The sequence below is a fragment of the Mus pahari genome, chromosome 7 (genome assembly GCF_900095145.1).
Source record: "Mus pahari chromosome 7, PAHARI_EIJ_v1.1, whole genome shotgun sequence".
In the NCBI taxonomy this organism is placed as follows: Eukaryota; Metazoa; Chordata; class Mammalia; order Rodentia; family Muridae; genus Mus; species Mus pahari.
This window is the reverse complement of record NC_034596.1, coordinates 29,855,656-29,871,905: the sequence shown is the minus strand read 5'-3', so window position 1 is coordinate 29,871,905 and position 16,250 is coordinate 29,855,656. Positions and strand designations below refer to the sequence as shown.

The following is a 16,250-nucleotide window of genomic DNA, read 5'->3' as shown; positions in this document are numbered from 1 at the left end:
TGTGTGTGTGTGTGTGTGTGTGTGTGTGTGTGTGTGTGTGTGTGACCCAACTGGCCATTATTTAAAAAAAAAAAAGTGTTAATCATTTATATATTAAAAACTAGTAAATACCATCATCAACAACAAAAACCCAACTCTTATTATTTCTAAATATGTTTTTGTTCTGTCACTAAGGGTTTTTAAATTGCCTCCTGGGGTCCTTCTCCTGGTATACTATGAACTGGCTGGTGTTCCTGCCCTCTGGCGAGGACAGTCATTTCCTCTCTTTCATTGCCAGCTGCCAACAGGAATGCCAGGCATGAGGCAAGAGCAAGGACCCTGGTTCCGCCCTCCTCAGAAGCATGGCTCTGGGCAAGCTACTTACCCTCTGAGCCTGACATCTGTCAGCAGTGACGAGGAGGCAACATGCATCTGCACAGGTTATTTGTTGCATCCATAAAAGTAAGAATATGTATATACCTAAAAAGTGAGCAGTACTAAAAAGTCTCTGAAAATTTACGTGCCCCGTTTTCCCCCAATAACCCATTAAGTGCTTCTGGTTTAGAAAGGAGTGCCTTTTGAGATAAGGTCTCATGGAGTCCAGGGTAGTTTTAAACTCATTATGTAGTGAAGAGTGGTCTTGCAGTCCTTAGCCTCGTGTCTTTACCTCCAAGTATATACCATCAGGTCTAGCCTACTCGCTTTGCACTGTACGCCTAATAAGAATGTTCAGCTTCGTGTTTGGAAATTGAACTCTGATTCTCAACACAGAAATGATGCAATGTGAAAATCAGGTCGTGGGGTTATCTGCGGCTCCAACTTCCTACCATGCATGGCCCAGCCCGTGCCACAAGGCCAAAGGCTTGCTTGGGAAGAGTTTGCATAAAATCTCCTACCTCACTAAAAGGACAGGAATGCAGGGATGACCATGAGTTTAATAACCAGAAGTCGCATGACCGAAGGACTGAACAGACTCCTCTAAGTCATCCACTGACCTCCTTAAGTTTCAAATCTGGGACAAATGGCTGAAGTGCCCATTTGGCATAACAAAGTGGACCTGGCCTCCAGGTTCTCCCAGCATCCCTCAGTTCCTACTGTCACAGGAGAGGGCTGGCATACCCCACTTTCTGCTGCCTTTCCTCCACAGGCTCTTCCCCATATAACCCAGCCATCTTGATGATCTGCCCTTTTGTACCGTTGGCCTCCTGGCTGCCGCACCTGGTTTCCCTTTCTCTTCCCTTCCCTGCCTTTCCCTGCATGGCTCAGGGTCGCGACCACAATGGACTCTCCAGGATGTCTATGCCTCTGCTCTCCCTTTTATCTAAAATGAACTTTCTCTTCCACCACACCTCAGCGCAGTCACGTGGTTTCCTTTTTATTTCCTTTTTTTCATTCACTTTATGTGTGCCATAGCAGCCCCCAAATATTAAAAGCTGTTTTGATAGCAAGGAAATCTTAATACTTTCATCCTCTTAGAATGCAGCTTACATTTTCCTGACATTCCTGTTCCTACCTGTTGTTGACCTTGGCCATAAAACTTCAGTTCTGTAAGGAAAGCTGAAGGACAGCAGACTCAGCCCCATCCTGCCACTGCTCCACAAGCTTTTTAAGTGGATACCGGAGAGTCTGCATGCTGGGCTCTGCTGGGCCCTGCCTGTCTTACTATCAAGACAGGCACTGGAGCACAAAGGTACCATAGACAACCTATCAGGAGACGAATACAAAGCTCACACTCTGTGGGTCACATGCCTGTTAGGCTCCAAACACAGGACACCTAACCTTTTTAGTAGACAACCAACTCCACCGGCCTGCTCTCAGGGACCTAGCAACTGCTTATGTCATCCATGGCCTGTTGGAGTGCCAGATGCATGCTGTGGATAAAAGGCCCTGCCAGCTACTCCAGATCCCCCAACCCCCTCTCTCTGCTTTCCTCTTCTCTGCTGTGCCATCTCTGTCTCTTTCTCTCCAGTCTGCGAGGCAATTTCCCTGGCCTCATTTTCTGAGACCAGTGAACCCGCCCAAGAGCTTCCCCCAAATAAACCTGCTTTTATACTTTTAATTCAGCTTAAACTGGCTTATTTTGTCAAGGGGGAAAACTTTATTAATGTTATTAGGAGTATACAGGACTTTTTGTTAACTGAAGTCACGGTTCTCTAAAAGCTCCAATGCAGCCTGATTTCCTGAGTCACAATGGAAATAACAGTAAAAGATGATTGGCCAGGCTTAACAGTGCATGCCTGTAACTCTAGCACTTGGGAAGTCAAAACATGAAGAGTAAGGAGTTTGAGGCCAGCCTGGGAATTCCTATCTCAAAAGGGCAGATGGAGCAGGAAGGGGAGCCATTGTGGAAGAAATTTCAACCTCAAGGAAAGAATGTGGCATTCTAAAGATGAATATGGAGCATGGCATTTCTTTTCTTTCTTTCTTTTCTGTGGCACTGAGAAATGGGTCCTCCCATATGGGAGGCAAGTGCTGAGGTACAGAGTCACTCGGCCCACCACCCCGAGCCCTCACCTGTGCCTTGACGTTGCACTTCTGCCAAGTAGAAAGCCATTGGCCTTTCAGGGAGCCTGTGGCCCTACACAGGCACTGCGGTCTTCCCTCTGCCATCTATGAATGGACAGAAAGATTCCTCCTGTGACCCCAACCCCTGCAGGGCACGGAACAAAGCTTCAGGCTGTAGACTGAACCAGCTCGTTCAGCACTGGCTATATGAGACTTTCCATCCCAGCACAGTGGTGGACTTGTTCAGACTTGGCACAATAGGCCAAGAGCCCCACGCTGCCTGGACAATTGCAACATTCAAACCGTTTGTACGCTGGAGGCTCCAAGCATTTGTCTTTCACATAACTACATTTCTTTCCCATAAGGAGACTACTTGGTTATGACCTTAGTCTTTCTATAAGCACACTGTTTCTTGGCAGCAGAAAGTCTGTATTTGTGCCCTCCAACAAACCATTTCAACTGAAAATATATCTGGCGATTCATTACACAATTCCAGAAGAGTGTGGCCTTTAACTCCCGGGGGCGCTTCTTGTCCTTGCTGCCCTCTGGGGTCCTCCCATTGTTAAATATTTCAGTACAAACAGAACCCTGAGCTATGTATGTCTTCCTCTGTAGCTGTCCCTGTCCTCAGTCTTGTTACCACCCAGGCCACACACAGCCCCAGGGCTAGCGATGAATCCCCCTTCCCAACTCTACGATTTCCAGTCTTCTCTTTGGGGGCTTTGTAAAGTCGGAGCATTTTTCACAGAGTCTCAACAGCATTTGGGGCCCAACAGATTCCTGTTTAAAGGCCTGCCCGAATGGGGCCTATGCTCTTTAGAACATGATTTTCAGCTCCTGGACCCCAAGTACCAGCAGCAGCAAGCCATCATGGTGGTCAAGCTAAGCTCTCCCTTCTACAAATTTCTAAAATCCCTCCCCTTCCCTGTCTAGTCTCAGAGACTGAGGAGAAATAGTAGAGACCTTGATGTTCAAGAAAGCGTGACATTTTATAACCAAACTGCACATGTGGCCAGGCAGATCAAGGACTTTTAACCTACAGCTTAATACTTCAGGAAACGGACCTTCCTGGCCTCCATCTGAAACAGAGGTTGGAATGATGGTATGGTTTAGGAGGAATCTCTACATTCAGGTCCTATCAGTCTTTGAAAACCTCTTAAGAGTTGGGCCGAAGGGATGGGAATCTAAGGGTGAAACTGTGGAAAGATCTGAGATTAAACTTGTAGAAGCAAACTCTATGTGTTTTATATCGAAAACTATATACGTATAAGATGTGCTTATCAGTACAGAATTTGAGAACTAGAAAGATGAATACCATATTGAGAGAGATGCATGTAGGCAGAAGAGCCAGGACTCTATTCTTATTCTAATATAGAAGCTCTGCATGAATTGAAATCAGGCAGCTGGCCCCATAAACCCACTCTCTGCCATGGGTCTGCCTTCCTGCTGCACTGCAGCCACTGGGACCACCCCAGCATAATGACCTTCCTAGTTTCTTTATGAGTCTGGTTATCTTAAAGAGGAAAAGGAAATACAGAGGGAACAGCGGGCTGGGCAGGTACATCCAGCAACACATTATTAGAGTGGCTGGTCCTACAACTTCCAGGCCCTTCTAATGGAAGTGGAAAGTTGACCCTTCCTAGGAAACCACATCTGGATGAGAGAACTATTACTGGAAATGCACTTACTGATGGGTGTAATACATCATCCCTGTGTGAAACAGACTGTGACCTAAGATGTCCATTCAAACCCTCTGCAAAGCCTCACTGAGAAAACCAAAAGCAGAAGCAATTGAATTTGTTCAGGTCCCAGCCACCATTTCCCTCTCCTGCTGCTAAGGCTCCAGCGTCTGCCGGCTACTGAATGAGCTAGCGACAGACTGGAGACCTCTTATTTCTTGTTATTGTATCCAAGAGAGGAAAAGGCTATTCTTATATTTTTGAGTTAAACAAGGACCTACAAGAAAAACATACCAAGGAGAATGTAAGAAACCATAGGAAATATTTACCCAAAGATATGCTTAAAAATAGGGAAGAAGAAGAAGGGAGAGATGGATGGGAGACAGTTTAAGCAGCTTATAAAATCAATTGCCCAGTGAAAGCGACGGTGACAGTATAAAAATTAAGCAATCCTTATGACTCGTGGGGTTTAGTAGGTGGGCTGTTCGTTTGCTTTTGCTTTTTGAGATACGTTCTTGCTATGCTGACCCGCCTGGCCCAGAACTTCTGCCTTTCCTGCTTCAGAACCCTAAGCATTAGCATTTACAGGCTGAGCCACCACACCCGGCAGAAATATTACGAAAAGTCCCCTTTCTCTCAGCCTATATGAGAATCTGGGTTTAAATCACATCAAAAAGAAAGACTTGGAACCCCGACCATGTCCACTTAACTCAAGGCTCTGTATCGATCACACCCCCACCCCGAGTCTCACTGGTGTGAACACTGTATTAGCACCCTGTTGCCAGAGTCTGCTTGAGTTGTGTAACAGGCTGAACTTAACAAGGAACCGTATCTGTACATGTATGATCAAGGAAGCCGCCCACGGTACATCGTTCGGAGAAAGAAACAAATCAATTGGCTGGTATGGCTCACATAGCTTCACTTTGCTGAAAATGACTTTTAAAAAGTGTCCGTGTATACTAGAGAATGTGCTTATGTCCCTGCCTGTTTGTGTGCCAAGACAAATGCCTCCTTGGTGTGGGGCTGAAGAACTGAGCACATCCTCTGTTTAGTAGACACATTTATCCACAAGGCTAGATTAAAAGTTCTGACCCCACTCCTCAAAAAAAAAAAAAAAAAGCACAAATGTGTGATGTCATTTTGCCTACACTTTATAGAGTTTACCCAAAGCCCTGTGGACCTAAGGCCCACCCCACCTCACCAAAGCATCAGCATGGCGCCTGGCCTTACCTCGGCATTCCACATCGGGGTCTCCCCAGAAGAGCTCCTGGCACTCGCTGCAGGTTCGGCCTCCAAAGCCCGGCATGCACTGGCACTGTCCTGTGAACTGCGGTCCAAACACAGACCTGTCAGGTGGTCTCCGGGGAGAAGTTAGTTGTAACTTGCCCCAACCCAGTTACATGACAGAAGTGGAACCTGGACGCCCGTGGTGTAGACGGGAGAGGGCGCCACACCAGCACCTCCGAGCTGTCCTCTTACAAGGGGCTTGGAATAGTCTCTAGCACAGTAGCGTCCCTGCATCTTCAGTCTCAGTTTCAGAGATCGACATCAATCCTAGGCCACCCCTGGCTTATCTCACTCTGGGCGAGTTAGCCTGGGTCAGCAATCCTGAGAACGGCTATGAAGTTTCTTTCAAGCTGAGTGACTATAAGAGCTATTTGATTTGGGGGTCAGAAAAGGGAAAGAAATGACATTCGAGTTTGCATCCATGGCTGGACGCTGTACTAAAATGCTATGAATGGGTTAAATGAGGGCTCTGTGCACAATAGTATCGCCTCAGCCAAGAAGGACAAGCAAGGACTAACAGCCAGTCTATACTCTGGCCTTTCTCCAAATGGGGCAGAGTCACCTGAGGGGCTAGCTGTCCCTGAGCCGCTCAGAAGCATCCCCTGGCCACAGCCCCTCACCTCATTGCAGGATGGCCCAAAGGAATGCACAGTATTGCAATCGCAGGGCCCGCAGCCAGTCCCGCTAGCCAGCTGCCAGGTGTTGGGCGCACATCGATCACAGTTCTGCCCGATCACATTGGGAAGACAGGAGCACTGACCAGTGGTTTTGTCACAGTGGCAGTCAGAGCCATTACAATGTTCCTTCACCGTGCCCAGGTAATTGCAGACACACTCTGAAATAAGAACACCATCATCGAATTCACATCTGGTCACATTCACGGATAGACAGCACGCCGAGGTCAGCCCCATCTAAACAGCCAAGACCTTTCTTTCTCTAAATCTCAATGTTGACATCAAGAAAAAATATAAAAGTAAAAAAAAAAAAAATTACTAAAATTACCATCCTTTAGAAGTTCTCATGATACACACCGTGCATCTGGAGCTTCCCAGGCAGGGGACATGTTCACACAAGCTATGGCCGACTTTGCTTGCTTGTGTGTTTTCATGACACACAGACTCAAATGGGAGTCCTTTCAAAATTTAAAAATCTAACTGGAAATTACAAAAAAAAACGCACCCATGCAAACTGAGACATCCAGTGATTTTTTTAAACTCCTAGCAGGAAGCAACCACAGCATTATGTCAGAAGCAGGAGCCAAAGACTCTATCAGCTAAAAAGACTTTAAGGAATCCAGTCCTGCGAGTCCCCAACATTCCACACGTTTATAAATAAAAACAGGGGCCCGAGGGCTTTGCAGCCAGAAAGCTTGGCTGAACTCCTGAGAAGGCAGAGATAATAAGCTCTGGAAGAAAGCTTCCACCACTGTTACTTCTGTCTCAGCCTGAGGAGAGAGGCTGGATTCCACCAATGACACCAGAGAGGCGAAGCCACCCACAGTGGGAATTCAGGTCTCTAAGACCCACCCAGCTGGCAAGCACGTGGGAAGAACACATCTCCATGCCCTCTACTGCCTGGCATTTATCTTGATGACAGCCACAATTGCCCCTGGCACAGAGCCACATCATGAGACTTGTCTTGCTCGGAGAATGAGGATTTAGAGATTAAAAAAAAAAAAAAAATTCAGTCTCATCTTTCATCTGTTGTATGTGTCATTTTGCTTCACTGAACAAGGGTTTCTCTCTGTGAGGTAAGTACTCCAACAACAAAATCCTGATAAGAGGTGGACAGGGTGGGGGATGGGGTGAGAACCACCTTAGTGTGTGTCTTACTTCTACAGTCTTGTCGAAGAGCATCGCCGTAGTACCCGTACTGGCAGAACTGGCAATGGTCCCCTTCTGTGTGGTACAGGCATTTGAGGCATCTCCCCGTCTCCTTGTCACAGGCTTCTGGATCGGTAGTGTCAATGTTGTGGTGGCACTGACATGGTTGACATGAACCCCCAAAGTCTGAGGGATTGCCAAAAAATCCAGAGGCACAGTCATCACATCTGGAGCCTATGGGTAGATAAAAACCAAGCAAAATGTTCAGTTCACCCTGTCTAAAAGCCTGCTCGCTAGTCCACTGCATTTCAGTCCTGGGGGCAACCAAGTAATGATTCATTCCTTTCACTCCATAATTTACCAAGTCCAGTGTCTGTGATCTCAGCGAGGAGGAACAGCTTCTCGCTGCGAGGGAAAAGTGTACTGTGGTCCCTGACACTGCTATAACAGCCTTAGAGGCTCCAGCCCAATGGGTAGGAGAGCCTTAGCTTCTAGTCGTATTGGGTGGAGTAGGCCAGGAGCTAAACAGAGATGTGATCATGTATATGTAGTTGGGTGTTAAAATCCTAACCCAAGCACTAGACACAAACGGAAGAATCCTTTGGGAACAGCCAGGAAACTGAGCTCCTCAGGGCTGAGCCATTTTCCTAAGAAACCCTAATATCACATACATGCATGAAGTATTTCTTGGACTGTGCATAAGCCCATCTAGCAGTTGATCAGCAGCTTCATGGCTAGAATAAAGGACCCCCCCCCCACCCACACACACACAAATGGCTGACTTCACTGAACATTAACTGATAACTGAGTATATATGGTAGGATGTGTTTAGTTATGACCCTTCCTGTTCTTGGTAATTCTCCATATGATCTTTTCTTTAGCCTAACACAGGGCCACCTTGTAGCTTCCAGATACTTGCTAGAGGTCAGGTTATAAGAAGAAAAAATTTAAAAGGAAATTAATTTTGCTTGTATTTAAAGGTGAGAAATTATTCCTAAGGAGAGTCATGCGTTCAATTGCTGGTGATCCTCTTGCCTTAACCCCATTATCTTCTACATCCAAGGACCGACTCTGCCCCCACGTGTTACCAGGTAAAGGGCAGATTGTCCTGAGTCCTTTAAGTTTTAATAAAGGACTGTAAATGTGAATTTAACTGGTTTGCTCTTCATCTTTTTCTCACTAACAGTGAACTCAAAGACACATCTTCTCCTGACTCTTTGTTTCTTCTTCTTTTTTTTTTTTTGGTTTTTCGAGACAGGGTTTCTCTGAGTAGACCAGGCTGGCCTTGAACTCAGAAATCCGCCTGCCTCTGCCTCCCAAGTGCTGGGATTAGACTCTTTGTTTCTTAAGTGCATGACTTACCAATGTACCCAGGATCACAAACACATGCAAGCTGGAGAGTGACGGGATCTTGATAACAACTCCTGGCAAACTGGCGTCCACTGTCAGGACCATCGGGACAAGGGCAAGGGCGACAGTGGTCTCCTGACCCAATGATGGGATCACCGTAGTAGCCAGCCAGGCACCTGCCATGGGTGTAGGACGCAATGAGCCATGACCCAGTCATAAGAAACTGTATTCTGCTTGAGGATGTAATACTTCATGAACAACCACCATTCTTAACTTTCAGTTAGAATCCCACGAAAGATTTGTTTCAATAGGTTGCTGGGTTCCTCTGCCAGATGTTCTGACTAGCAAGATTCCTGGTGATGCTGATGTTAGCTGATGTGGGAGACGCTTGCAAGACCATGTATTTAGGGTGACACCCCTGAATTAGTGTGACGCTCTCCTTGACTAACTGTTCCTCAGAGAAGTAACTTTCCACGTGGACCTCACTGTCCTACAGCCTGCCTACCTGCCCTGGGCCTCTGACTTTCCGTTCTCTTTGCCTTAAGGACATCAGTTTCTGTGTCCATGGCTTATTCTCCTTAGCCTGTTTATGAATATGAAAACTGGGGGAAGTAGAGGAGATACAATATGTTAGCAAGTTCATGGCCGCAAGTTTAAGCCATGCTGCTATCCAGCTTTTACCCAACACAGCTGACAGGAATGCTCTTTACAGGTATGACCCCCCGAGTTCCAAATCTGAGCAGAGAAAAGGGATATTAGTAGCTTTCAAATATATCACATTCAGTTTTTTTGGGGGGGTAAGGTACTTATTTATATATTTCTATTTGGGGCAGGTAATGACTCTTACCCCATAAAGCAGGCCCTAGAGTAAGTTGCCTCTCTCAGTCTGTAACAAACAGCATAAGGCAGCGCACACTTCCACACGTTACAAACGAACTGAGAGAAACTGCTCGCATCACTGAAGGCACACCCCATGTCCTCGTCTTCAGATCTACCTAGGGTGGTGTTTTGTATCCATGGTAATTATTAAATTAATATTTGCCAACAGGAGAACAGCATTACTTTGCACATTTTATGTCTCCAGGAAACTGGGTGCATACAATGTTTTCAATAACAAAGCCATTTAAACTGACTAGTCCAACTTGGAAGAGGTTTCTGCTTTGACCCAAACTAGACAAGGAGATTCCTCAACACTCATGCAAGCCAGAAAGCACCAGTGTGGGGGTTTCCTCCGTCCAAGGCTGGATTGCAGGGCAACTCCCAAAGGGCAGACTGTAGGTGGTTGTGCTTCGCCCTATCTCGAGCACCAAAGCAGTGCTTGGCACAAACCAGGCGTAAGCCACATATGTACGGGATAAATGAGTAAGCTTTTAGAAAATGTTGGGGTAGTCAAAAATGAAAGCACTATTTGGAGTCTGCAGGAGATTAATTCTGTGGTTTCTAGGATAATGTTTACTTAGCCAAAGATGATGTCATTCTCTTTTTTTTCTTTCTGAGACAAGACCTTATTATGTAGCTGAGGATAGCCTCAAACTCCCGATCCTCTTGCCTCTGCCCCACAAGTCACCATGCCTACTCTATTATCTTGACTTTCCCGAGGTGGGACCCACATACCTTTCACAGTTGTGGCCTGTGGTGTAGTCCTGACAGCTCAGACACTCCCCTGTCACGGTGTCACAGTCTTCAGCGTGACCATTACACTGGCAGGGCTGGCAGCTGGGAAAGCCCCAGTACCCAGGGAGACATCGGTCGCACTGCCGGGCATAGATGCCCTGGAAACAGTGGCACTGGCCAGTGATCGCATCACAGAAGGCACTGACAGACCCTTGCAGATGGCAGTCACAAGCTGCAGACAACGCAAACAAAAACTCATTCACTAGACAGACGTACCTTCACGTGCGCCCAGCCCCATTCACTGTGCCCTAGGGCTCATGCCATCCGGTTCCGAGCAGAATTCTGCTTTTGAAAGCCAGGGAATCCCCCGGGACCATCACCGGAATTCATTACAACAAAGTCTCTAATAACACCTACGTTTGCATCCGTTGGGACCAAAGCCGAAGGTGCCTGGGGCACACTTGTTGCAGGTTCTTCCGACCACATTAGGACGGCACTGGCACTGGCCACCGTTGGGGTCACACACGGAACTCAGAGATCCCTGAGGGTCACATTCACAAGCTGCGGGAAGAGAGCAGTTAGACTGGCTGTAGGAGCAGAACATTGTACCTCCTTGCAACTGGCCCTGTCTCTCCCTCAACACGCCCTGACCCCTTTCCTACTCCGGCTCAGAAAAGCGCGGCTTAAACACATCACCCCTGTGCTGACTGGGAGAGAACCAACCAGCTGCCCTGGCAGATCAAAGCACTTTTCTAGTCATTACAGTTTTCTCCCCTTAGCTCCAGAGCTCAACTCTCTGAGGATATTAAACTCCTGTGACCTTTGAAGCTGGTCTGATCTTTCCTAGAGAAAACTTTCCATTAGCTGATGCTTCCCTGACACTCAGTCCTCAATGTCCATAGCCTACCGACAGGCTACATCCTCATACAGCGTGTCTAGTTATCTTTTAATTGGCATTTAGTCTAGGCTCCCCTGCTCCCCACAGTTACCTGGCAACAGAAAGGTGTGCCTGATTCACTGTAAGAGGCTGCTCGCCCCCTCCTCGATCTCTTGCTCTCTCGCTGTGAGGAAGGGATGCCTCAGCACAGACCCGCAGAGGCAACCTCTTCCCCCACACCTTACCGTACCTACACTAAACATATTTCTTCCCTCTTAACTTTCTATAAGACACAACACCTCTCATGTGTATACTTAAGATTTATTATTATTTTTTAATTATGTGTATGTCTGTATGGCTAAGAACACCATGAGTTTAGGGCCCACAGAGACAGGGCTGCTGGATGCCTGGGAAATGGAGTTATAGGCGACTGTGAGCTACCTGGTGTGGGTGCTGGGAACTGAACTTGGGACCTCTACAAGAACAGTGTGTATGATAAACCACATCACTTTCCCCACTTTGTGAATTTCTTTAATGTGGATTCCATGTTATTTTATTTTCCAAAACAAAGTTCTGTCTGCTATAAAGTCCTGGACGGAATTTGTTGTGTAGACCAGGCTGGCTTCAAACTCACGGATATCTGCTTGCCTCTGTCTCTTGGGTACTGGGATTAAAAGGCCAACTAAAACATTTATAATAAAGACAAACTAGGTTAAGATCCCATGTCCCTCAAGCTGCCTTCCAGGGAAGTACAGGTGTGTACCCCCACTGTCCCTCCTGGTGCCAGAAACACTGGCTCTGTAACTGCGCTCTAACTGTAGCAGTGGCTCAAGCAATACCCACCAAGGCCTGTCTGGTGAATCAAGGCAGAGATGCTGAAGATGATGTTTCTGCAGACATCTGTCATAGGTGTCTTTACCACGCTCCGGCTATTCTCCAGACACCTGTAGCGCTGGAAGGTTTCCCAGGCACTATTGGTGACCTCCCCATCGCCTGAGCCTCCAACAGTGAAGATGTCCAGTGACTTACAGTAAGGCATGAGAACAAGCTACGAGTGAACGAGAATAACACAATGACCCCATGGATGTGCCCATGCCAAACCCATCCAACAGCCTTCTGCACTGGGAAGAGAAGCCAATGACACCCCAGACTTAAGAGTAGAACCCTTCCTAGTCATAAATATTCTGTCCAGAGAATATTGAGACAGATTTCATACTGCTTGGCGGAGTTTGAAACAACTATTGCTGAAGAGGTTCACAGATTTGTGGGGAAGTGGTTTGAACACAACCTTCCCAGAAAGGTAGAACCCTATTGTGAGTGTTCCAGCTCTGAGAGGGAAAGGCTACCCAGAGGAAGCCTTTCACAACCCTGAAGGAAAGGTGTCTCTGATAGAGGTGTTACAGTTCTCAAGGAAAAGCTATCCTGGCAGCTGGGAGCCAACGTCACACTGCAGAACGTACCTCATTCAAGAGATGTACTGCAAGAGCCGTGGCCGCCTCTGCTATGGGGAGAAGCAGCAGGTGACTGGAAAGGAGACGGGCTTATATAGGGATTTGGGGGGAAGGGTTTTCCAGGGTAGAGATTTCCACAGTGAGGATTGGTAGGATTTTATGCTCAGGAATTGGTAGGTTTTCATATTCAAGGACTGGTGGGTTCTGGTCAGGGATTTTCACCAGGAAATGGGATCTGACCTTTCACCCTATTGCTATACACAAAGAAGCTCTAGAGGCAGAAAGGGCCCATTCTGTCTCACTGCCCAGCTCTGTCCTTCCACACAATACTGGGGTGGCAGCTGGGCACTTTCTACTAGGCTCTCTGACAGGAGCCTGGTACTCACCGAGTCAATGAACGTGTACGGGCTCTCCATGTCACTGCCCGAGGCCGTATACTGGGGCAGCTCCAACCTCACCGTGTAGTTCATTCCCTTCTCAAAGCACACGGGGCGAGGGAGGACAACGTATCTAACCCCCCAGGCAAGGGAGAAACACAAGAAAAAAAAAAGCAAAGTTTAAGCTCCCAAGAATAGCAACAGGAAGAAAAACAAGAGCTTATGGTGATCGTCCAACAGACAGTCTTCCATAGCCAGTGACTCAGTCTCTTAAGACCCCATCAACTGACCTTGAGCCCGGTGACAAGGATACCACCTGGTTGTCATCATCGGGAACGGTGTTACCACATCGGCTGCTGGCTGGAATCTTCCCCGGCCGCTGTACAGTGATGACAGCTTTCTCCCAGTGGTCCGGCAGCTAGAACAGGAAACAAAGAATCAAAAGGAGTATTTGTGCTAGCCCACTGCAGCCAGTCCAGTCCGGCTAGGAAGATTCCCCTCACAGTGACTGAGCTTCATTAGAAGCCAGACAGTTTGCTTTTGTCCCTAACGCTTCCTCTGTTACTACCCAGTTCCAGACCTAACACCTGCTTCCTCCTGGTGAAGCTCACGAAAGGAGCCCCTCCTGCTCAAGGTCCTAGTCCTTTCTCCAATAGCAGCTCTGACCATTTCCTGTATCTGGCAGTAAGAGTGATTCTCAGCAAACCCCTCTTCACATCTCCTTTCTTCCCTTTGGATCAGTTGATCAAAACTCTACTTAGAGGCTATGTGCTTTGTATACATCTCTAATCCCAGCACTCAAGAGAATGAGGCAGGATTTGAGTTCAAGGTTAGCCTTAGCTACAAAGCAAGACCCTGTCTCTAAAGAAAAACACAAAACTAAACAAAAATCACTCATCATAGTAGGCCTAGATCTGGGCATTCCCACTTCTGCCCTGGATCTGGGTCTTTAGGGAATATTCTAGAAGCCATGGCTCAGTGCCCTGTACATGACTCTCCCAGTGCCACTTTTTTCTGTTATAATGTCACCTTCAGCCTTTGACTACACTAGGGGGAATAATAGTCATTGGGCAGCCAGGTCTCAGGGGGAGGAAAACTTTTGATACACCATCATTACCTCCTTAACTGAGTCAGATTAAGAGCCTAACTGCTGAATGAGAAACTGGATTAAAAAAGTTGCATGGAGGAGGTTAGAAAAAACAGTGGCTGGTATCTATTTCAATGCAAACTCGTCTTCACAGAATGTTCTAGAAGCTATCAGGAGTAATGTTTTTCTAGTAACAATCCCCTCCACCCTCCACCATGATGTTTATTGATGGCTTTCTTCACCTGTGGCTCATAGCGGATTAGGATTTCATACTCCATGGAATATGGTATGTTGTCAATGAAAAACTCCAAATAAGCCCCTTCAGGCACTCGGACGAAGCCAGGTCCTGTCCAGGAAGGAATGCGGTCCTGAATGTACTGCCTTTCCACCACAACGACTCCCTGGGGGACAAGAGGACACTAGTTATTCTTTGTATGAAATGGAATTCACCTACACCTCACAGCCAAAGTCCAAAGATTCAAAACCACGCCTACTTTCCATCTCCTAGCTACAAACTCCCTGAAGAAGTCTTTAGGTTTGTGATTCTTTCCTCTCACAAACACAAGTCATTGGTTTGCTTTTCCTTTTGTTGCTGGAGTCATCTCGGAACATTGGAGATGGAAGTCAAAAGTCTGGGATGTACCTTCCAGGACATACCAGTGGATAAACAAAGGGGAAAAAATAAACGCATTGGCTTCTGAGCATGTCTGGAAGTGGTAAGATACTCCAGTATCTAGTGCAGTCTCCCGGGCAGCCCCTTCTTTCTCCTCCTCCCTCTTGCCAAGTACACAAGTATGATTTGCTGATGAGTAATCCCTAACGAGTCCACTCTGGTAGAGGGTTCACAGTTACTATATAGAACCGGTGTCTGGTCATCTCCAAAGATGGCCACCACCAAGTCCTCACCCAGAGGCACTCCCTGTGAACAAGCCCAGGAACGTGTGACCACACAGAGTATCAGGGGATGGCAGCCTAGGACTTTAAGAGTTCTGGCAGTTTCTTTCTTCCTTATTGCAAGTCGGAAGCCATGCTGTGAGGAGGATCACGTCAACAAGTCATGTGGGAAAAAGTCTCCACGCCAGCTGTGCGTCCCTTAAGCATAAGGACCAGACATACATTAACATCAGTAAAGTTTGGGGTGGGAAGCGAAGTATATCTGGGTCTACAGGATGTCAAATCTACAATTACTCTGGAGTACAAATAGAGAGAAGAATAGAAAATTCTTATTCTTATAGACACACCAACCAAAAGCCTTATTAGAGAACTCTCCGAAATCTACGTATGAACTTCAGATTAACTCACATTTAAATACCACAGCACGTCCCCACCCTTATTTCCGTGCTGACGGGATCTAAAAGATTACTTAAGTGACATCTTTATGAAGCATGCGCATCCTGTGACAGCCCCCACAAAGTGCTGTCCCACCAAGCTGTCAGAAGTCCCCCTACTTACGGGCCCCAGATTGGCTTCCTCAGCTTCGTAGATGTAGTGGTCCAGGGTGGTGAAATAGTAACCCGACTCCACCTCGTTACACTGCCGCCCAATCATGTGGGGCAGGCAAGAGCACTGGCCGGAGTCCTCCGAGCAGCTGAGGAGGGGACACAAGTGTTCATCAGGGCTTACGGTAGGCACAGACGAACCCACTACAAGTCCTTCTGTGCTTACTATTAGGCTTGTCATGGGCCAACATTTTCATATTTCATTCAAACAATAAGGTATGCAGGGGAAAATAATATCTGTAAACAAATCCCAAATTTGACCAACACATCATCCTGAATGTTCTCTGGCCCGGGCTTTCACTTTCCTCTCGTGCCCCAGGCTCCGGCGACACCACATCAACGCTTTCTGCAGACACTGCAAAACTGTTTGCGTTGGAATCTTAAACGCCGTATGCTTTTTGTTGTTGTTGTTGTTGTCCCTTCATTTTCTCTTACGCATGTGGCTGCTTTGCCTGCATGTATGTTCGTACCACATGCATTCCCGGTCCTGGAGAAGGCCAGCAGAGAGCACTGGATTCCGAGACTGCAGCTTAGACAGTTGTGAGCTGCCATGTGGATGCTGGAACTTGAACCCAGGTCCTCTAGAAGAGCAGCCAGTGCTATTAGCCACCCAGCCATCGTTCTAGGCCCACTTCTGCTTTTAATTACAATTCCTTTTGTGACCTCAGATCTGAACTCCCTGATGGGCATCTTTGACTCAGCAGTTCCAGAGCTTCCTCAGA

The 16,250-nt window shown here is 47.1% G+C and overlaps 1 protein-coding gene across 3 annotated transcripts in view; it reads right to left on the bottom strand.

Annotated features, from left to right (window-relative positions):
• The window catches only part of Lamb1 (laminin subunit beta 1), a 63,559-nt gene that overhangs the window by 15,904 nt on the left and 31,405 nt on the right, over positions 1–16,250 (bottom strand). For all 3 annotated transcript variants that reach the window (XM_029540802.1, XM_021202710.2, XM_021202711.2), the window contains 11 exons: positions 15,482–15,617; positions 14,272–14,430; positions 13,233–13,360; positions 12,952–13,075; positions 11,958–12,162; positions 10,655–10,798; positions 10,238–10,469; positions 8,636–8,799; positions 7,283–7,507; positions 6,071–6,285; positions 5,394–5,490 (listed from right to left, as the gene is read on the bottom strand). In XM_029540802.1, the coding sequence (XP_029396662.1) occupies positions 5,394–5,490; positions 6,071–6,285; positions 7,283–7,507; positions 8,636–8,799; positions 10,238–10,469; positions 10,655–10,798; positions 11,958–12,162; positions 12,952–13,075; positions 13,233–13,360; positions 14,272–14,430; positions 15,482–15,617 (1,829 nt within the window). The remainder of the gene's footprint in view (positions 1–5,393; positions 5,491–6,070; positions 6,286–7,282; positions 7,508–8,635; positions 8,800–10,237; positions 10,470–10,654; positions 10,799–11,957; positions 12,163–12,951; positions 13,076–13,232; positions 13,361–14,271; positions 14,431–15,481; positions 15,618–16,250) is intronic.